General features: G+C 37.9%; 1 protein-coding gene across 1 annotated transcript in view; it reads left to right on the plus strand.

Moving 5' to 3' along the window:
* The window catches only part of KIT (KIT proto-oncogene, receptor tyrosine kinase), a 94,960-nt gene extending 71,834 nt beyond the window's left edge, over positions 1 to 23,126 (plus strand). Inside the window, exons 9-21 of the mRNA XM_042466435.1 lie at positions 839 to 1,032; positions 3,361 to 3,467; positions 3,569 to 3,695; positions 5,194 to 5,298; positions 6,435 to 6,545; positions 10,026 to 10,167; positions 11,807 to 11,895; positions 12,423 to 12,550; positions 13,733 to 13,855; positions 16,702 to 16,813; positions 16,936 to 17,035; positions 19,779 to 19,884; positions 22,617 to 23,126. Of these exons, the coding sequence (XP_042322369.1) occupies positions 839 to 1,032; positions 3,361 to 3,467; positions 3,569 to 3,695; positions 5,194 to 5,298; positions 6,435 to 6,545; positions 10,026 to 10,167; positions 11,807 to 11,895; positions 12,423 to 12,550; positions 13,733 to 13,855; positions 16,702 to 16,813; positions 16,936 to 17,035; positions 19,779 to 19,884; positions 22,617 to 22,742 (1,570 nt within the window). The 3' untranslated portion in view covers positions 22,743 to 23,126. The remainder of the gene's footprint in view (positions 1 to 838; positions 1,033 to 3,360; positions 3,468 to 3,568; positions 3,696 to 5,193; positions 5,299 to 6,434; positions 6,546 to 10,025; positions 10,168 to 11,806; positions 11,896 to 12,422; positions 12,551 to 13,732; positions 13,856 to 16,701; positions 16,814 to 16,935; positions 17,036 to 19,778; positions 19,885 to 22,616) is intronic.
* Positions 23,127 to 23,139: the final 13 nt, after the last annotated feature.

Below are 23,139 nucleotides of genomic sequence, written 5' to 3' on the forward strand. Positions count from 1 at the left end.
CTGACACTCAAGTCACTACACCATGCTGGCTCTCAAGAATGAAAAGTAGTTGCTATAAAAGTTGTTGATTGTCTAATTTGGTGCATATTCAGTTGGATCAAGAGCAGACTTGTTGAAAGGAAAGTGATTTAAGTTTGAAACCAGCAATATACTGGGGGGAGATAGTATTTCTGAATCAAGTTTCCTAGTTTTGTGACTCCCCTATAAAACCGGAGTCTGAAACCCAGGTTTGATGATGGTGTGGGATTCCTGGCTTGTATAAGAAGAGTATATGAAAACTCAGGATTCTAAAGTAGACTCTGGGATGCTGGAGTTCCAACCCTCAGCACTGAGTTCTGAACAGGAGAATGGATTGGATATCATGGTTGGAATTCTGACCCGTAACCCCAAGGAAGACTTATTGTTTAGGACAGTGATGTCCAAACTCTGGCCCTCCAGGTGTTTTGAACTTCAGCTCCCAGAATCCCAAACCATTGGCCAAGGTGGCTGAGGCTTCTGGGAGCTGAAGTCCAAAACACTTGGAGGGCCAGAGTGTGGACATTGCTGGTTTAGGAATAGCAAGCCAGGTTTCAGATGTAGCACTCAGATGAATTCTTACTTGGTTAGCCAGTAATGCTTACAACAAGATGTAAACAGGATTGGTACAGCAGTGTGTTCGAACACACATGCATGAATAATAAACTAGGATTCTTCAAAATTCTGGTTTGTCATGTACACAATCACAGCTAATGCTTGAAAAGAAAAAAAAAGACATTAATGATAGAAGATATACACGGAACATGTAGCTGATTACTTGTCTGCCAGATTTTTTTTCATCCAGGTAACTTATTTCTTCCAGGTGTTCAGATTCACCAAATATTTCTCCAGTGGACGTGAAGACCAGATATAATGATTCACCTTTTCCTTCCTTTGGAAAGATAATTGTTGAAAGCACCATTGATGCCAGCATATTCAAGAACAATGGCACAATCACGTGTGAAGCTTCCAATGCCATTGACAGACGCACAGCTTTTTTCAACTTTGCAGTCAAAGGTAACAGCAAAAATGGTTTTTGAAACTTCATTTAAATGATATGTATGTACTTTGTTTACACACACATATACTTGAACACACAATTACACACACTATAAAATCTTTGAGACCAGAGACTTCCTTTTCGTCTTATAATAAAAAGCATCACTTTCTGTGATGCTGTTTTTGTAGGACTAAATATTTCTTTTTTCTTCCTCAGCATGCTATATTCTGTGTTTGGAAATAACTAAATAATAACTGGAAACAACTAAATAATGGCCTAAATCTCATGTTGGTCCCAACTAGGTTAGATCCATTAAATCAATAATACTTAAATAGATACTGATACAAGATCCCATTGATTCAACTGGATTTCAGCCAATGAGTTACTTGTAATTAATTCCTTACCCCTTCAACAAAAACATGATTAAGTTACATTATGACATTAACATAACAGGGGATGACTTTATTCCTTTTTCTGTGTAATTAGCTTTTTATTTATATTGTTCATGATTTCCTGTTAAGTAAACCCCATAGATTTATGACACTTATTCCATGTAATTAAAGCCCAGATTGTATTGTAGGGTAAAGACAGAGTAAGATACGCTATCTGTTGCTGTTGCTTTTATTTTCAAAATGGTAGCTATAATGAAGCATAACGCTTGTTGGCACAGGAGTTTGTCATAGATATTTATACTGTTATGGCACAATCTGAAAAGAGACACAACAGATTTATTTTGCACTGTATCTGAGCTTCATTAAACTGTTTACCCCAGAGAGCATTCCAGTAATTAAGAGGAAAGGATCACAGGCTTTCCTAGAAAAACCTAGAACAGGAGAAGGAAAGGTGGAGCTCAGAAGGAGATTGGTGTAGTTTTGCTTTTCCATTCTTTGAGCTGTCTTTGCCTTATTTCTGGGGATGCCCTGTTATAAACCTCTGCCTTATATCACATCCTCATTTTGGGGTGCCCCAAAGACATGGTGGCTTCCAACAGCATTCCTTCCATGGGTGGAGACCAACAATAGCAGTAAAGGAGACGAGCCTTCTTTGGTGTGCTGTAGGTTAAATTTGAGAGGAAGGAACTGGCAAAACCACCACTGAGTATACCTTGCCTAAGAAAACTCTATGAAATCTTGGGGTCATCATAAGTTGACAGACGACTTGAAGTCACATCCACATCCACACAGCTTTCTACATCGATATATCACCAATTACCCTTTTAAAAATACCAATGGCTTTAGTCTCGACCACATTCAGATTTATTCTGGAGAGATGGACCTGATCAAGCCCCAGATTAACATGGTAGCCTCCAGAAGATTTTTAATAAAAAAAGAAGCAAACAAAAATGTAAGGTTTTTTTCTTGTAGAAGGAGAATGGCATAAAACAATAACCTTCATGTCTCCCCAATGAGACATATCCAACAGCAATGCATATTTTTTTAAAAAACATAAAAACAGAAAGTTACTTTTAAAATGCTTTTAATGTATAGCTCTATTCTGTATCAGAATAACCATCTACTCAAGAGAGCAGTGATTCTCTTATTGATCTCAAATTAATCCTGTGTGAAATTCTAGCCTGTTTGTGTGTATTTATTTCTAATGTTGTTTCAGACTACTTAGGTGTGTTTTGTACCACAAGCAAACAGCTTGTTAAGATCAGTTTTTGTTTTTAAGTAATTACAAAACAACTGTCATAGTTAGTTTTGAAAAATGGAAGGGTTATAAGTTGCTTTTTAAAAGCTGCAATCGCAACAGAAATTAACTACAGGGGTGGCATGGTGGGTTGCTGCTAATTGGAACTAATTATTCTTTAATATAGTTTACCAAGTTCCACTGTATTGTTTTGATATCCTGTATAAACATTTCATCTGTGATTTCCTGCAATGTAACCCCAAAAGCAGTGTTCCAATACTTCAATAAAAGCACATTAAAAACCATTGTTAAGTAATGTGAGTCTTTTCCCCAGAATAATGGTATAATTATATTACAGTGGTGCCTCGGGTTACGAAATTAATTCGTAACGCGGCCGCTTTCGTAACCCGAAAAGCCTTCATAAGCCGAATTGCCATAGGCGCTAATGGGGAAAAGCCGCGATTCCGTGCGAAAAAGCCGAAAAAAGCACCAAAAGTTTTTTCGTAACCCGAAAAAACATTCGTAACCCGGAACAATGTTTTCCTATGGGATTTTTTCGTATCCCGAAAATTTCGTAACCTGGGTATTTCGTATCCCGAGGTACCACTGTACTTTGAAAGTAAATAGTTGCTTTAAAAAAGCATACTGCAGTGAGTGTCAAGTTAGTATTACAGTTCTCCTTCTTAAAGATTATCTTCTTTGTTATCTCATTCTAGAACAAATCAGCACTCATACCCTATTCACTCCTTTGTTAATTGGCTTTGGAGTTGCAGCAGGTCTCATGTGCATCACAGTCATAGTTCTTGTGTACAAATACCTTCAGGTAAGAATCCTAAATAAATAAATATGGGTTTAGTAAGCATCCTTTAGCTGTTTTCTTCCTTTGCATTTGGAATTTGAACACTCTGAAAATCTGTTTTCCAGAAACCCAAGTATGAGATTCAATGGAAAGTGGTTGATGAAATAAATGGAAACAGCTATGTTTACATAGATCCAACACAGCTGCCTTATGATGACAAATGGGAGTTTCCAAGAAACCGGCTAAGTTTTGGTTAGTTTGTACACATTTGATTTTGTTAGTGATTAAAAGTTGTCAGATCTTAAGAACTGTGTGTCAGCAAAATTATATTGTTTACTGACAAAAAAGTAATAATGGGCTGAAACAGACAGCGCCGATTTTAGGGTTAGGGACTGTGCAGCAGTCCCTAACCCTAGCACTGCACGGCGGTGCTATAATGGCGGTGCCCTGTCCATATGGGCGCCGCCATTATGATGTAAGTGACACATTTTTTCTGGGTTCTTTGTCCTCCAGAAGGAAGCCGTGCGGTTTAGCGTCTACGGCTTCCCTCTGGAGGGAATTAGGCCATCGTCAGGCCACCCTTTTCGGGCGGTCTGTCCCGCGCCAACGTTTATTTTTGTGCAAGCCATTTGAAGAGATTGTTTCATTTTGGGGGAATTGCTAGGGAGGGCCAAAGCAAAGAAAGGATTCTCCCCAGAGTGCTGCTGCCTGCCATTGGCTGCTGCTCAATTGGAGGAAATGGGTAGAGAAAAAGTTTCCTGGAAACTCTATCCTGCAAATTGTCCATAAACTTTACGTTGCTTTTAAAGTAATTTCTTTCTTCTTATTCTAGCTTTAAAAAAAAATCTGTTTAAAGTCCCCAGCCAAATATATCACACATATTAAGGCCATGCACAGTAAAATATATCACAGCCCATATTTGACACTCTAGCTCCCATTCATGTTTGTAATTTAATGTATTTATTACTTTTCACATGTCAGATAACTCAGAAATGGAAAGAGGAGAGAATAGGCAAAGACTGAGGGTGTGTCTACACAGGTCAACTAAAACAGTCTCACCTAGTCTTCACAACTAGCTGTATGGGGCAATTGGGGCCAAATCTGAGCCTTTTCATTGCCTCAGGGCTTTAATCGAGAGTGTGGAAAAGTAGGGATTTATGTTGGTTTTGAGCAGAAAACCCAGATATTCACACACATGGTGGGGACGGCACTCCATAGCTACATTGGTGTGAGGCTGGGAGGTGGAGCACATACATTTCCACACATGTGAGGGTGGCAAAGGAAAAACTGGAGTGGCCAAAACCATGTCACCATGCATACTGTGATTTAATGGACGGAGGTAGGTTCAAAATGGAGAGCTGTTTAGGCAGTTCTACCAGACTTGCCTGTGTGTGTGTGTATACAAGGCCATGGTTACTGCCAATACGGGTAACCCAAAATTAAGCTAGATTTTCCTGTCAGTGTAGATGCACCCTAGGTCAGATGGTAGGTTGAGTGAAAAGAAAGAAGAGAAAATAAGGAACCTTGGTTTTTTTTAACCCAAAAGTGTAACAGTGATTGTTGCAATGGATATTGGGCTTGTACAAATAGTGACAGCTTTTCCTGCCCTCTGCTTTCTTCCGTTGAATGATTTAGGAAAGATTTTATAGGCACATGGGGTATTTTATTAGGACATTTTTAAAAATTAAAATTGCCATTATATGGTTAATTGCATTGCTAATCTATTTCCATGCTTTCTGGAATCCTTTAGGCAAGACTCTAGGAGCTGGAGCTTTTGGGAAGGTTGTTGAAGCAACTGCCTATGGTCTGTTCAAACCTGACGGAGCGATGAGAGTAGCTGTAAAAATGCTTAAGCGTAAGTTCCTGCACCTTCCATTCCTTTCCTTTGTTTTAGTTAATGTCTCTTGTTTTTGTATTCAAAGAGGCCATAATAAGGAAGTCAAAATATTAAATTATATATTAAACCAGAGAGCCATGGTGGTATAGTATTTTGAGACCAGGGTTCAAATTCCTGCTCAGCCATGGAAACCCACTGGGAGACCTTGGGCAAGTCACATTCACTCTGCCTGAGAGTAAGGAATTGGCAAATCTCTTCTGAATAAATCTTGCTAAGAAAAATCTATGATGGGGTCACCAGAAATTGGAAATGACTTGAATGCAATAACAGTAACAAACAATTCAGCAGTAATAATTATACTGAAGGGCAAGCTTTCAACACAACCATTTGAAAAAAACAGGGGAATGTGTACCAGTTATCGCTATGAACAGCAAATTCCTGTTCAAAACAAATACGTTTTTACTAAGTTGCATTCTTCAAAGTAACAGAGAACGGACCTGACAGGCCTCTGTGGGGAGTGAATAAAATTAAAATTGTCAAGAGGACACATTTCCTCGAAGTTTTGTGCTTCATTTTTGGTGCAGTTCAAGCATTTCCAAGGCAACATGAACAAGGTTTGAAGATCTCCAAAGCAAATAACACATCTTTGTGTCATAAAAAATTGTTTATTATCACATTTTAATACCACCTCTCCACTAAAAAAATATTCCCAAGTAGGTAAGAAACATCAATAAAACAATTTAAACTCTGAAACCAACGATATCATAATGATTAAAACAGGTTAAAAGACCAGATAGAAAAGATGTATCCTTACAGAATTCCTCAAACAAGCTCTTCACAACTCTCAGTAGCATGCATTCCAAAATATGAGAGCAACACAAGAGAAAGAAAATGTTGACAGTACTTTAGATAGTTCTTGCCATCCCTACAAAGCTGTCATTCTGTAGTTTAATAGAATATAGCATCCTGTTGCAGTTGTTGGTTTTGCTGTAGGGGTGAAATTCAACAAACAAATTTCTCAGAAGGTCTTTAAAAACATTGAAGGGTATCTATGTGAGGAAGCAGTCTGAGCATACTGCACTGTATAATATGTATGCTAATCTGTAACTTTCGTCTGCTTCTTCATTTGCTGAGCCTCATCTTTCTCTCTCTAGCCAGTGCCCATTTCACTGAGAAGGAAGCCTTGATGTCAGAACTGAAAGTACTGAGTTACCTTGGCAACCACATTAACATTGTGAATTTACTAGGAGCCTGCACTATTGGAGGTATGTTTTTTTGACAGTTTCCCTCATTTGCGCAGCTTTAAATGAAAGCTTACGATGTTTCCTGTTACTGATGTCAGACTAACTGACATCTAACCTTGAGGAGTTCTCAAAAATTATTGCCAATGGCTCTGAGATTACATTTGCCAGCGTTTTTAATACCTTCGGATGTAGTTCATCTAGTCCTGGTGACTTAAATTCATTTAGATTAACCAGGTATTCCTGTACTCCCTCTTTACTTATTCTGTTCTGCATTTCTCCTATTGTGTCCTCTGCTCCATTTTCATCAGGTTGAGCACCGTTTTCCTTTTCTGAGAAGACTGAGCCAAAGAAGGTGTTGAGTAATTCTGCTTTTTCTCTACCCCTTGTTAGCATTTCACCATCTTCTCCATGTAGTGGTCCTTCCATTTCCTTCTTCCTTTTGCTACGGACATATCCAAAAAAAAGCCCTTTTTATTGTTCTTAACCTCTCTATCAAGCCAGAGCTCATTCTGTGCTTTTGCTTTTCTGACTTTCCCCTGACATGTGCTAGCTATTTTCTTTAATTTCTCTTTGGTTATTTCTCCCTTTTTCTATTTCCACTTTAACTATCCTGAATACTACTAGTGAATTAATTACCTGAGTTTGGTTCTCTATAACTAGAACAATGCCATCCCCATTCAAGAGGGAGATTGCATCACCAGAATGCTTAGGGAAATCTCATGCTTTGCAAAAATATTCATAAAAACTATAGGGGAAGAAAACCCCTAAGTAAGGAATGAGCCAGGATAACCTAGAGAAATGATCATGCTCAGTGAGCCCAGAGTGCTCAAGATCGATCCTGACCTAATCTGATGTTCAGATGTACATCATGATTTATAATTCAGATTGCTGCTCCTCCCATTCACTTCTAGGAAATCTGTAACTTTTTTTCTTGACACATCTGGGTGAATTGTGGAGCTTCAAGAATTGCAGCCAAGTTGCAGCTAGGTAGGCTCAGCAGTTAAGATGCTGACTCTGACGATTGCAAGATTGGCAGTTTGAGGCCTAGATAAATAGGTACCACCTTGGTGGAAAGGTAATAGCATTCTATGTGGCCTTGCTGGCCACATGATCAGAGAGTTATCTTTGAGAATGCTGGCACTTTGGCTTTGTAACAGAGATGAGCACTGTCCTCTACAATCGGACATAACTTGACAACCTTATCAAAGGGGAAACCTTTACCTTTATAGCTTTGTGTTAGGCAGTTTTAAAGAACCAGTTTAAAATTTTACTTTTGAATAAACTTCATGAATAAATATGTGGCATAACTTTTCCTATGTATTGTGTATATTCTGCTTTAAGAAACAAGGAAGACTATATTTCTCTGTCCATTCTGGCATTAATCCAGTATTGAAAACTTAAGATTGTTTTGCATCCAAATTTCTGAATAAACAAAACCGAAAAATAGTCAGAAGGCAATGAAATAGTAAAATTAGAAGGCAATGTACAGCAATGACAGTGTAGTAGAACAAAACCATTTAAAAAGTGGCTCCTTCAACGCACATGCACAACTTCCTTTCAGTCTGTAAATGTTCGTACCTCTTAGTCAAAGTGTCTATCTTTGATAGCATGAGCTTTTGTAGACTTGAGTCTACTTCCTCAGATGCATGGGCTGGAGTGGAGAGTCCAGGGACAGACCTATATAAACAGTCTGTGTGTGAGAATGTCAATAGAAATGCAAAACCTTCCTTAGTACCCTAATTTTCCAGATGAACATGGATATGCCCTTGAATTCTATCTGTCCTATTTGATTTCACCAAAAAAAAAAAAAAAATTCATCTGTATTGTAAACTGCTATGGATGCCATACTGGGAGAAAGGCAAGAGGTGTGTGTTTGTGCGTGTGTGTGTAAATAAAATTAAGCCTAAGAAAACTGAGGAATAAAACTGCTATCTCTCAAAGATGTATACATGCAGTTGCAGAATGGTTAAGTTAAAGTGAGCCTGGAACAAAAAAAAGAAGACAACCTTACAAATGCACGTCTGCGCCCCGGGAAGCTCCAAAAGAAAAGGTTTTTGTTGTTGTTTAAAACTTCACAATTGTAACAACAAACAAAGAATACACACAGAGAGAGTTAGAGATCTACCAGCAGTGTTATCAAACTTAACTCTCTAGTCCCTCTCTCTACCTAGCTTCCAGAAGTCCTTCAGCTGAAGGATAGGGGAAAGTGGGAAACAAGGGATTATGTGACACAGAAACCCTCTCTGCAAACACTACAATTGGAGGTGTCAGAAAGTACTAATGAAACTTTCCATGAATTACTATACTAGAATTCCAACTCCACTGCAGTCTCTCCCCATCATATCACACTGTGAACCATTTCACATTTGCTGTCCCCACCACCACTGATGTACCTGTTACTCCAGTGACCCAGAAAGTAATGGAGATCTTTGGGCTGGTACAAACTAATCTGGAACCCATCTGCCCAGATTCAATCTCAATAGGACTGAGTCAGGCCAGTCTCCTTCAAAATTCAGCCAAACTGCATGCAAAACCTTAAAAGAAATCTCGGGGAGAGGATTTAAAGAATGGAATATCCTGAAGGAAGGAATGGCTGGCTGGCTGGCACCTGAGCAGGCACATTCCAAACTGCTGTATTTTGTTACAAGTGCCATTTATAACATGGTTCATGCCTCCTTTCCCCCAACTGGTGGTCTGACTTTTTGACATAATACTTGCCCTCACTCTACCAATATAAACAAACAAATGTGTTTTTGTTATCATAAAAACTAGTTACTAGAAGATGTTTCTGTATCTACATGGACTGGTGTGTGTGTCTGTTTGTGCAGAGAAACTGTCCAGGCAAAGCACTAGTTCAAAATCTTGTATTACAAATCCCAGACAGTATTATTATATATTCAAATTACTGTGAATCAGCCAGGCATCCAGAAAACACATTTTTAATATAAAAACACCTGTGCCTTTATTCTGTCTTTAGACTCCATTTTAATGGTTTTGAATGTCTGGAGCATCTAGCTTTGTGTCTTTGCAGGCTTGTTCTGTCTGAAGTGTTTTTTCCTGAATACTATAATATTTTATACCCTTTCCAAAACATTACTGTAAGAGTGAGATGTCCTGTTATAAACAGAAGTGAATCAAAGGGATTAATGTGAGAAGCTTACATTTGGAACAGATAACTTCCTTCAGGAAGGGCTCCAAAATGAAACAGATGTGTCTGGTTTGCACCATTATCACAAGACTTATTTAATTCATATATGTGTGCTTTTAACACTGTTGTCCTATTGATGTGTAGAAATAATTAATTGGAAATGACATCGTCTTAATTGGAAATAGGGCCCAGTTTCTGAATAGAGATGCTGCTGATGTAATTTCACCCTGACTTTTCAAGCTGAAACACTGCTCTGTAGTGTGATTTGATACATGTGGCCAAATAATTTTTTTAAAGGTTTGAGCCAGAATACAAAATGCACTCACCACTTCTAACTTCCTGTGCATCTGTAGGTCCTACCCTGGTCATCACGGAGTACTGCTGCTATGGCGATCTTTTGAATTTTCTGAGGAGGAAACGTGATTCTTTTATATACCCAAAGCATGAAGAAACTGCTGTTTACAAGAACCTCCTCTATCAAAAAGAACACATGTAGTAAGGATGTGGTGCCAATACTTGTAGTTGTTGTCAGAGACTGACAGTGAGCCTTTTGTGTGTTTTTGTTTTATACAGTTTTGTGCCCATTATGTGATAGAAGAAGTTTTTGTTTACCACATTTCCATTTCACTCTTTCTTATCCGTTCCTATTTGGACTGGCTCCAAGGTGGATTGGGGCTATAGCGTGTGGTTGCTGTGGTGACCTCAATTTGCCCTTTTGCGGTGGTATGTTTCACCCCATAGTTAATTTTGTTCAGTTCAGCACCCTTTCCAGTTTGCCATTTGTTCAAATATTATGCTACTCAAATACAGTACCTAGATTGTTGGGGCCAAGTGCCAGTTTGCTCTTTCATTGCAAGATTCTTTAGAGCATGAGAGGACCCAGTCTTTTCAGCAGCTAAGCTACAACTCTGTTGAACATCTGGGCTGGATTGTTACCTACATAGAATGACAGTTCAAGTCGTTTCCCCTTCTAGGTGAGGATCTTAACTACTCCTCTCATCCAAGCAGTTAAGGCTTAATTCCCGGAACTTAAAATAGTTGGAATCTTCTGAGTTTTTATTCACTTTGCTCATGATTATCAACATGAAGTAGACATTCATTGAAGAGGTCCAAGACCTCATGGAAGTTTCTATCTAGGTTGTATTATTTCAGATTGCTGTTAGAGATGAGGATAGACCTTGAGATTACAGAAATTCCTTCATATTCCAAATAACAATACTGAGTGATTCAAAAAGGATGGTGCAAAAGTAAAGCTGTTCTTATTCAAGTTTGCACCATTCTTTTTGAACCATCCTGTAATAATAAAAACATCCCTCCCATGCAAAAAAAAAAAAAAAAAAGTATGCCATGAAAAAGATTACGTTGGAACCTTCTCAATGATATCTTGTTTTCTTTGAATGTATCTGTGGTTTATCATGATGTCTTGATGCAGGAAATGCTTCAGGGCTGTAATCTTCAGGCTACCAGATATGGTCTCACCAAATATTACATGGTTCTCTATTAAAAAAAAAACAACAACCAAAAACCAAAATCTAGACTACCAAAACAGGATCCAATGTTTGTTACAGCCACAAGTGAGAGTTTGGAAACTCTCACTTCTGTCTATGAGTCACATGTCATTTGATCTCAGCAAACTCTGGTTAATTTTAATTATGGTTCATTTGAAACATTCCACCTTAAAACTACAGATTATATAAACCATAGTTAGATTTAACTGTAGTTGGAATAGAAAGCAGACAGGGAAGAATACTGGCCTGTTTCTGCCACAGTAAGCTATGGCTTATTGTGATTCCAAACTTAGTGAAAACTAGACCTGTGAGTGAAATAACAAATGAAGTAATGAGTATATCAGCAGCTAGCCAATTGGGAGTGAGAGTTGAAAGAAACTAGTCACTTAACAAAAATGACCTTTTCTCAAACCCAAAGCATCAGCTTTGAAATAGTTCTAGCTGGTGGTATCCTATGATCCCTTCATTTGAAATGCCAATAATCAAAACTTGGTTTCGTTGTTAATGTATTTCCTCACATGTGTAAAAATTGTTTGCTTTCTAAGCCTGTTATTGTTCCCAGGTAGCTCCTTTATGACAGATGTTTTTTGTTTGAGTTGCAAAGATGTCCTCTACTTTCTATGTAGTGATGCCACCAATGACTATATGGATATGAAACCCGGAGTGTCTCAGGTTGTCCATGCCAAAACTGCTAAGAGAAGTCCAGGAAGGACAGGTGAGCTAGCAGGAAAGAAAGTGGAAAACATTCTCTTTTGAAATTGTCTATAGCTATCAAAATACGTCTTTTTTTAAACAGTCTTCACTGAAGGTGAATATACAGTGGACCCTTGTTATACTCTGGGGTTTGGTTCCAAGATGCCCCGTGGATAACAAAATCCGTGTATGCTGAAGTCCCATTAAATATAATGACATAGCAAAATGGTGTCCCTTATAAAAAGTGGAAAATGAAGGTTTGATATTTGAAATTTATACTTTTTTTTTTGAACCTTTTTAAACCGTGGATACTTGAATCCATGTATTAAAAATCTGTGTATAAGAAGGGCTGACTGTTATTTTATATTGGGTTAGCACACAGATTTCAAGAAGATACTCAAAATTACTTCATGTTTTCACAGCAGATTATGCGTTTGAGTAGAGTTGCTGTGTTAATTTGGTGTCCTGCTCTGTTAATAGAAAGCCAGCTATCTTCCCAAACGGCCATAATTAATCCATTTGTGCACTGTTCCCGTATGTGTCACTTAGGATCATTCGCTAATCAGGATGTCACCATTGCCATCTTAGAAGATGATGAAATGGCTCTGGATATTGAAGACCTATTAAGTTTTTCTTATCAAGTGGCAAAGGGAATGAGCTTTCTATCCTCCAAAAATGTAAGTCAGAAACTTGGAAAATAATATTTTTTTTCCATACAGAAAAGAATAGTGCATATTTTCCCATGCGGCTAATCTTTTAGAAAAGAGGGAGTCAACTTGTGTCTTGCCTGCTGTTCTGATTTTTTTTAACACTCTTTCTCATGTCAAATTGTGTGTAGCAGCAATTCTTCCTGTCCTATGTACCTCCCATTGTGAAAGCAGATACTGTAGAAGATGTATAAAGAACAACCATGTTCTTCAACCAGCTGATTCACACTCTTTTTAACCATGCTGCTCAGGGAATCGGATGGATCTGCGTGGTTTCTAGAGAGAAGGTCCAATAGATAAAATGAAATAAAATTGTAATAGAAGCTGATGCCAAGTAAAGTGAGGCAAACTAATTAAATGTAAACTCTTCTTATAGTTATCTTGGAAAAATCTACCCTCCTAGGAATCTGGTGTAAGATTCTGAATAAATTATTTTGCTCTGTCACTGGAACATTGACAAAGACGAAGTATCGTTCCAGCCAGTCATGTTAGGAAGACCATCAATCTTTGCCTGCATTAGAACCATTTCAGAATTTTATTTTCATTATAAGTTTTCATTCGGAAAATCAGGCAATTAAGAATGACCAGGATTTGTATTTTCCTTTTCCCTTCCCATCTCTCTTTCCTTTCATGTTGAGTCTTTTATTATTGTAATCCTAAAGACAGGGATTATCTCATTATATTGAACTGCAAATTTTTCTGGTTGAATAGAGGCATTTAAATGCTTTAAATGAGGGGTGGCAAAATGCTTCCCTAGTTGTGTGGTCCCTCCACTGTTGTTTTTGTGGCCCTTGGCACCTCTAGAATCCTAAATCAATCTTATTTCTGTCCAAAGAGGAAGTGGCATGCCTTCAGGAGCAACAGGTTACAAGGTCTCTCTTTACCATTTAAATCAAGAATACCCATTTTTAAAGACCAGAAGTTGATTTCAGGCCATTTTTGTTTTTTCTTTTACATTTCAATAGTCTGTGTGCCTCTGAGGGAAATAAAAGTGACTCCTAGACCGGCTTTAAATGAAAAAGCAAACACACATTTGATTTATATGTCACCTTTCCCCAGAACCTGGAATCTACTCATCACAGTACTAGTGTACAATACCTAAAAAGTTATTTTAGCCTATTGATGTTGTATGCATATTTTTTGTATCCATAGTGTATCCATAGAGACTTGGCAGCAAGGAACATCCTGCTCACTCATGGGCGGATCACAAAAATCTGTGACTTTGGTCTTGCAAGAGATATTAGGAATGACTCGAACTATGTTGTCAAAGGAAATGTAAGTATGTTTGGATGCAACCTGTATATCTGTAAAGCATACTGTAGAACTTCCCTTGATTTTTAATGACTAGAGAACACCACATAAACCTTTCTATTTGAACACACCAAATAATATCTGCCTAGAAAGCACAACATAGAATGGGGACGAAGTTGAAGCAAACTGGGCTGGACATTCAAACAGAAGGTATGAAGGAGATGCCTTTTGTCTTCAGCTCAGTACAAATGGTCTCCCCTCAAATAAACTTCCTCTCAACCAAATCTCTTTATTAAATCTGTAATCTCTTCCTATGTACTGGGTGTTGGGGGTACACTGAAGCCATCTCTTGAGATAATAAAGGTCTGACTTATCCAAGGCTCAAGCAATGATGACTGCATCCCTTCCTTTTCTTCTGCAAATTTCAGTGTGAGGTGAAGGCAGTCAAGATGATATAAAGAATTTGAGCAACAAAACTAGCAAATTTAGGACCAAACCCCCTTATTAGCATATCTGTTTGCTCAGAAACTAAACTTTAATTTCCAGCTTCTGTCTAATTAACTCAATCTAGGCGGGTTTTTTTAAGCATAAGACAACAGCTTGCAGGTGGGCAGTAAGTAATTGCACTCCATTTGTCTAGATTAAGGGGTTTCTGTGTCCTGAGTTGTCTGATGTTTTATGGCATGAAAGAGTCAGCAAAGGGCTTAGCTGCAGCTGTTATGAGCTAGGGGGAGAAGATGTCCTGTAATTGTGTCTGGCATAATCTCAGAGCAGATGCTATGGGAACCTTGATCACTCTGGAAACTGACAGCAGGCAGTGCCTCCCCTAACTGTGACAAGAACAGATTTGCTCCTCCTTGCTTGATCAAAGACATGGGTTTAAGCTCATCATTCTAATTCGGAGGTCTTGCTTCATGCAATTAGATGAAACAGTTAAACCAATTGCTTTCTGTAACAAAAACAGCAAGTTCGTACTGTACTTTGCATTGGTTAACTGTAGTGATCTCTGCTTATATCCCACCACTGGGACCATCAAATGTCGGGTTTCCATGTAGGCAATCACATCCGTGCTACCAACTGTGAGAATTCCTCTCAGGCAATCCACCACTGTGGCCATCAGATTTACATCTAAGACTCTGAGGGTCACCTTAGAAAAAGTAGACCCCTAGACCAGGTTACAATATCATGAGCAGTCTAGAGGAAAAAGAGTCAAAGGAGGTTCCAAGGAGTGCCAGTTTAGTAAATATACACATGCACTGTATCACAAAAAGTTACAGAAAGTCCCTTAGTAGCATCATGGTAAGTTAACACTTATGTAAGTTTCATTGCTTCAATGGGTCTGCTATTTTAGTGACTATTTTAAAAGTTTTGTCATTATATTAGTAGAAAAGCTCAGATATTTGTGGCAATGTGAGTTAAAATTTCTTCAATCAAATAAAAACATTAAAAGATTGATAAAAGAAATAAAGACAGATGCAATAAAATAATGTTAAATGAACTGGACCACCACCATCTTTGTGCCACTATTAGCTTATTTGCTAATTAGCTTACTTGCTGTTCACCGCTATGATCTCTGGAATAGCGGTATATAAATAAAACAAATTAAATTATTACTATTATTACTATTTAACAATGTGAATAAGCATTGCTAAACATTTTGTGGGTTGTCAGAACTGCCAAATCTCTTAAGTGACTTTAGATTAGGGTGTATCAATACTGCAGATTTAAAGCACTTTAGCACCATTTTAAAGTGAGGTATTCAGGCTAGTCTATCAGAGACATTTAGTGCCTCACCAAATTACAGATCCCAGGATTCTGTAAGATAGAGTCATGGCAGTTAAAGTGGTGTCAAACTGTTTTAATTCTGCAGTGTGCATATATGCTATATGTAACTAAACATAAAATAAGCCATCACTAACTATCATTTTCATGAGACATAAGACAAATTGTTTTTTGTCAAAACAGGCCAAAATGAAATCCCTCTCAATAATACCAAATTGATTCTAAAAATCAGAGCATAAGGGCACAACAATAATACACTCAGATGAATTTCAAAAGTTTTTTTTAAAATAATACCCTTTCTGTTACCTTGTCTGGTATCTTATGATAAGGGAATGCCCATCTCTAAGCTCCTTGCACTCTGATAGTAATCACTTTCTCAGTGTGCTGTACAATAATTAGAGCTGTAAAATGTAATTGATTTAATTGGTACATTCATCAACAAAGGGTTTAGTGATAAATCAGTGAGAACCAATTTTAACTGTCAGGGCTTCAAGTTAAGGGCACACTTTAAAAAGTATTTATTTATGTACAATGCTTATATGTTGCCTTTAATTTAATTATCTTCAAGGCAGATTAAATTGCTACAGTGAACACATATCCACTCATCATTCAGCAGTACCTTGGCCAATGGATAGGGCCAGGTGGTGCTTTCCTTCTAATCTGCAATCCCAGGATAGCAGAGTTACTTGATAGGAAGAGTGAACTATAGCTCTTTTTTTGTGACCCCTTTGAGGGTGAGAGGTTGAACTTCCTTTTGTTGTGATGCTCTTCCTGAAAGGCAAGGGGTGCATCATACATTGGTCCTTGGTCTTTGGTTGATAGATGTGGCCAAGGTGTGACTTTCACTCCTCTTAGTGTAATACAGAATGAATGAGGAAAGATTAATTACAGTCATTACTTCTAAAAAATGAGTGGTATCTTTTGTTTATTAAAATAAAAGTGATCTTCCAGTTCTTTCATTTTGGTAATTTGCAAATTAGTGATTAATCTCTTCAAAGGCAAATGGTTAATCATCTAAAAATCTTTAAAGCTGTGACAGCTTTGTTGTCATATTTTTCCATCTTTCTTTGTCTTGCTTCCTTTCACAGGCTCGACTTCCTGTTAAGTGGATGGCACCTGAAAGCATTTTTGAATGTGTGTACACATTTGAGAGTGATGTCTGGTCTTATGGAATTCTGCTTTGGGAACTCTTCTCTCTAGGTAAAATGCAGTTGACTTTCAAATTTCTGCATCATATAAATCAGCAAGATTAATTATTGGATGTTTTATTTCTCTTATGTGTAAAACATGCTATGATATATTGACATCTTCTGTGTTAACAGGAAGCAGCCCCTATCCCGGAATGCCTGTGGATTCCAAGTTCTATAAAAGGATTAAGGAAGGATACAGAATGTTTAGCCCAGAATTTGCACCTGCTGCAATGTGAGAGACCAGACTTCTTACCATTCTGAAATAGAAATGAACAAGTGTCCAGATTTTGATTTAAATAACATTTTTGTATTGTTTTCTCTCTTTGTGAAGTTGCAGTAGTGGGGGGAAATCCTAATTGTATTCTGAATATTCATAAGACTCCCTATCACAACCTTCCAGCTGTTCCTAATTCATTTACTTGGAAGTAAGCTCCCATGAAATCGGTGAGATTGATGTCCCAAGTATACATGTGTGAGATTGGGATATTGGTTTACTGAGTCATTTGTACTCAGAGTTGTGTGCTTTCTGTGTAAAAAATAAACATGAAACTGAATAATAAAATCAAACAATCAGGCAAATCAAATCCCCAGCCGAAAAACTCTATATACAGTAGCATGGGCAAATTATGTCAATTAAGTACATTATTTATAAACACTGGTTCAGTATTGTCAGGTATGACTGACCAGCATCTTTGCAGGGTCTTATATGGATGTCCTCTTAGTTCTGCTTTGGAGATCTTGCTCATAAAGGCCAATTTCTTTCAATATTTGCATTTATTTGCTTATTTTGCACAGCTCTGTTTGGCAGATGTTGGAGAGGTGAACAGACACGGGCTTAACACTTAAACTTCTCTTTCCTTCTAGTGGCTAGAGGTCCTCTTCCAACAGGGCCCCTGGCTTTCTAGAAATTTCAGCAAGCATTGCCCATTTTTACCTAGTGCTGGCGTGTCATAGGATGACCATGTGGAATATGCTGCTGCATTAGGCAGTGGAGGAGGAGTTATGGTGGTGGTATGGGTATGGTTTAGCTAAATGGAAATTCATGTCCCAAAATTAACCTACTTCAATATTTGATTGTTACACTCCCAAGGAGGGTAATCTTTTGCTCTTGAGGCATTTTGGCATACATTTGCCATCAGTCCCAGCCATCATAGCATTATGAGTCATAAATCCTGTTTCTTGTCCCAACTGAACTAGATTTATGAAATCAGTGGTGTTCACATATGTGTTAACTGCCAACTCAGTGGTTGATTCAATTAGACTAGCAGTCAAATTTAGGCCAATAAAACAGTGCTTTTCAAGCTTCAGTCCTCCAGATGTTTGTGACTTCAGCTACCAGAATTCTAATCTTCAGTAATTCTGGGAATGGAAAGTGCAAAACACCTGGAGGATTTTTGAGAAGTGATGGTCTAAATTTCTGGCATGTCATATATTCCCTGCACATGTTACAGTTAGTAGGAAATGGCTATTAATTGGTCACTATGACACCAAACTAGGAGGAGTAGCTAATACCCCAGAGAACAGGATCAAACTTCAAAATGACCTTAATGGATTAGAAAGCTGGGCCAAAGCTAACAAAATGAATATCAGCACGGAGAAATGTAAGGTGCTGCACTTAGGGCGGAAAAATGAAATGCACAGATATAGGACACCTGGCTGAATGAGACTACGTGTGAAAGGGATCTAGTCCAAGTAGACCACAAGTTGAACATGAGTCACCAGTGCGGCAGTGGCAGTTAACAAGGCCAATGTGATTTTAGGCTGCATCAATAGAAGTATAGTGTCTAGATCAAGGGAAGTAATAGTGCCACTCTATTCTGCTGTGGTCAGGCCCACCTGGAATATTGTATCCAGTTCTGGGCGCCACAATTCAAAAAGGACATTGAGAAACTGGAGCATGTCCAAAGGAGGGCAACTAAAATGGTGAAGGGCCTGGAAACCATGTCCTATGAGGAACAACTTAGGGAGCTGGGGATGTTTACCCTGGAGAAGAGAAGGTTAAGAGATGATATGATAGCCCTGTTTAAATATTTGAAGGGATATCATATTGAGGAGGGAGCAAGCTTGTTTTCTGCTGCTTCAGAGACTAGGACCCGGAACAATGGATGCAAGCTACAGCAAAAGAAATTCCACCTCAACATTAGGAAGAACTTCCTGACAGTAAGGTCTGTCTGACAGTGGAACACACTCCCTCGAAGTGTAGTGGAGTTTCCTTCTTTGGAGGTTTTTAAACAGGCTGGATGGCCATCTGTCAGGGATAATTTGATTTAGATTTCCTGCATGACAGGGGGTTGGACTGAATGGCCCTTGTGGTCTCTTCCAACTCTATGATTCTATGGTCTTCATGGTTACATCTTGAAAACATGACATTCTCATAAACTCTTTTATGGGGGAAAATCCCATTAGTAGCATATTAAACTATACCAGGTGAAGCACTTTGATGTGTCACTAAGGACTTCCACTAAAGCAGCGAAGATGGGAATAAGGCAGATAGCTGCACCTGAGAACAGAAAGACTGAATAAAATCCTAAAGTAGATTTTTAGAAAAGATTTAATAGAGAAAAGAAAACATTCCATAAATGGCACGTACATTGAAAAAATCTTGACAATAAAGCCCCATTATAAGATTGCTTTAGAGTCGCCACAAGTCAGAAATGAGTTGAAGGTGCCCAGCAAACTTTGCCATTGCCTTTCTCTGAGGCTGAGAGAGTGGGACTTGCCTATGGTTATCAAGACTGAGAAGTAATAGCTGAGAGGGATTTGGACCCTCTCTTGTAGCCCTAATCCAATACTCAGACCACCATACCACATTGGTTCTCTAAATGTATGATCACTGTTTATTTTGGGTTTTTTCCTTTGGTTGACCAATGGGCTTGATAGTTTGTTTGGAAAACAAATAGACTTTTGTAATGTTTGTAATTAATGTTTTGTCTGCTGCCAAAATCTCAGTTGATAAATTCTTACCTTGCCTCTAGGTACGAGATCATGAAGAGCTGCTGGGATGCAGACCCTATAAAGAGACCAACATTTAAGCAAATAGTACAACTGATTGAACAACAGATTTCAGATACCACAAACCATGTAAGTGTTAAATATTCTAGGCTGAGTTCTGAATAGAGATAAGTGCTGAGCATCCAGCTTAATGTAGTTGCACACTATAATACATTCCTTTCTTTGTGCTATGAATGTTTTCAATAAAAGGAAATAGTACTGATTGTAAATACTCTTGCTGCATATTTTTTACCCATTTCCATGTATCTTGTTGTGGGAGTAGCACTTAGTGGATTGTGGCTTGCAGTTAGCAGCTTTATCAAAAATACTGATGTCATCTTGCTCATCACAGGCATTACTAGTTGAATTTTTCTCAGAGCTTGGAAGTTATTTTTGGACAATTCCCAGAATATCCTCAATAGTATGGCCACTGGACATGCTGGCTAAGAGATTCTGGGAGTTTTAGTCTGGAAAAACATACTATGTTAATCAATGAGTAAACAGTCATTATAGTATTCAGTTATGGGTCAGTGTAGAGAATGAGCAGAGATTAGAAATGTTCCCTTTTTGGACAATAACCCCCACAGCCAACCTGGTCTCTGGAGTACTGGTAGTTATAGTCTAAGAAAGTAATTTTTTCAAACTCTGTCTGAAGGAGTGGAGAGTGCACAATTAGGCCTTTGATCATCCAGTTACCAGCAAGTCAAAGAAAAGAAAATAAGGTAGAAGGGAACAGCTAGTTTGACCTAGTGAGAATTCAGGGCTTGGTTGGTCACTTTGGATCAACACTGTGCATCAGATGTTCTGGAAGCTCCTCTACTTTAACTGTATATTTGAAATTTTAGGGAAGCAGTATTGGGGATCCTTATGGATCAAAGGCAGGATATAAATCAAATAAAAATAATTTCTGGACTGAAATGACCTGGAGCCCCAATAAACTTTCCTCTGTGTTTTGATAAAAATGATTGGTTTTTTTTAAAGGAGAGAGAGAGAGAGAGAGAGAGAGAGAGATACATACTGTAAACCATTATTGGTTTACAGAAATATAGATGCTTTATTAAACATGGATGCAAGTTTAACATTTTCATCATTGGCTCACAGGACTGTTTTTGAAGTAAAAAAAATTACCCAAAAGTGGCATTGGCTTTCAGTTTTATCTGGTATTAGTTTTCTGAAATAACTTCCATTTGGGAAAGTGCATTGACTAAATATTTCTACCTGTGCTGCAGTGGGCAAGGATCCCTGTGCATACATTCAATAGTTGGTTTCTGTTGTTCACTTAATATTTCCAATTGTTTCTAGTAGCAAAGGAAGAGCAGAGCCCCTTTTATTCATGTGGCCCTTTGATACTTCCATCTCATACCGGGAGACTTGGTTCAGTAAAAAATAACTGAATGCACTGGATGAGAGACTTTTACCCCTTATGGCAGGTTTTTGGTAAGAACAGATTACATTGAGAAAAGCAATTCCTGTACCCATTTATCTAGGAGTAAGCCACTGAACTTAGTGAGTATTTTTAATTAGACATGATTGTACTTCTGAGTATTTACTTATTTTCAGGACATGGTAAACTTCACTCTTGCTATCTTAGCATCCATAAACAAGACTGTTTGACTGGGAAACCAGTTCATTTTAGCCACTGTGAAAATTTATTATGAAACAAGCATTATTTGACGCAATATTTAGAAAATGTATATTGAGACCTACTAACATCCTGCATTCAGTTTAAAGCAAATGCATATAGTGTGGGAAGGTGTTGAACCCTGGATGGTTTCCAATACATTTTTGGAAAAATCTTCCATGTGGTTATTGATAAAATAATTATAGAGGAGAATTCATCCCACTGAGTAGCTGATGACTTCTACATCAGTGGATTGGTAAATCCACTGTAGGTTTTTAGAATTTTAAGGTAGATATCCAAGGCACTGGGCCTATTTTGGGGATATGGGTTCAGCTATAAGGCTTTTCTACAATGGTAAAAATGGCATCTTCAAAGCTAATGAATTTATTATGGCATAATCTTCAGGGGCCTGGAGTTCATGTCATCATATTCATCAGGAAATGTTATGCTGACCTACAGCTGCATGGTTGATAGGGTGGGAATGTAACAAGTGAGGTCAGAGAGAAATGAAAGATAGAAGTGACCTTACAGATGTAGTGGACTAGGGCAAATGAGAATATTGTTCCCTCAAATAAAAATGCTGCTTATCCAAACTAAAATTTCCTTCACTCCCCAAATTTTTAGCATTGCAGAGAGTGAAAATTATTCACCAACTATTATATTTGCTGTATTCATCACATTTCTTGATAAATGTGCCTCCAGGTTTTCTTTGAATGCCTAACCTGCATTCAACTGATATTTTAAGATACTACAGTGCTAGAAATTTGGGGATGAAGGAAAATTTCATGGGGAGAAGATAATTTTTATTGGTGGGATGTTCCCTCATTCACCCCTCCCATAAACCAGATCCCTTGCTGACTTCACTGTTCACACTTCCTTTCTCCCTATCCAAACAAGTGTATATAGTCCATCTGTAATGCAGCACAATACATGCACCTGCTGAATTGGAATCTAGACCATGAAAGTGTGTATCATCATAAATGCATGAGTGTTTAATGTTTCGTGAAGTTGCTGTTTTTGTGGCAACAGATTATACTCTTTAGAGTTTGTAAAAAAAAAAGTCATTGTGGCATGAAATTTTGTACTTATAAAATGACTGAACAGTGTGTTAACGTGCCTCAAATACATGTAAAAGAATTGATAGGCACTTTGGTGTTACGTGTAGTTATTCAGCATTGATTCCAGTTTGCATCTTTTCCAGATCTACTCAAACGTTACGAGTGGAATTTGTAGCCAAGGGAATGGTACAGATCATTCTGTGAGAATCAACTCAGTGGGCAGCAGTGCTTCATCTACTCAGCCTCTCCTCACAAATGAAGATGTTTGAAAACAAATTCAGCCAGCCTGGATTGAGATTCTGCCATTGTTAAAGGAATAAATACTGGTTGTTCCCATTTTATTCACTGCTACACCAAGAGTAGTAGGAATGTTACAGTAATTTTCTGTGGGTTTTTTTTTATTACATGCTGTTAAAAATAAAAGTAGATTACACATCACAGTTACAGCATTGTTACACTGTTTGCTAGAGTCTGTGTATAGTTACTATGTTATTTACATTTGTAGTGTAAAAGTGAAAAAATAAACATTAACATTTAGGATTGGGAAAGAATTTCTAAAAAGTGGAGTATGCAGTTCTTTGAAAACAATTTTTTTAAGAAAGATCTTGAGAGCTCTAACTGTAGAAAATTGGTGGCTGTGTTTGAAAATCAGTACAGGCAAAGACT

Source organism: Sceloporus undulatus, chromosome 5 (genome assembly GCF_019175285.1).
Source record: "Sceloporus undulatus isolate JIND9_A2432 ecotype Alabama chromosome 5, SceUnd_v1.1, whole genome shotgun sequence".
Taxonomy (NCBI): domain Eukaryota; kingdom Metazoa; phylum Chordata; class Lepidosauria; order Squamata; family Phrynosomatidae; genus Sceloporus; species Sceloporus undulatus.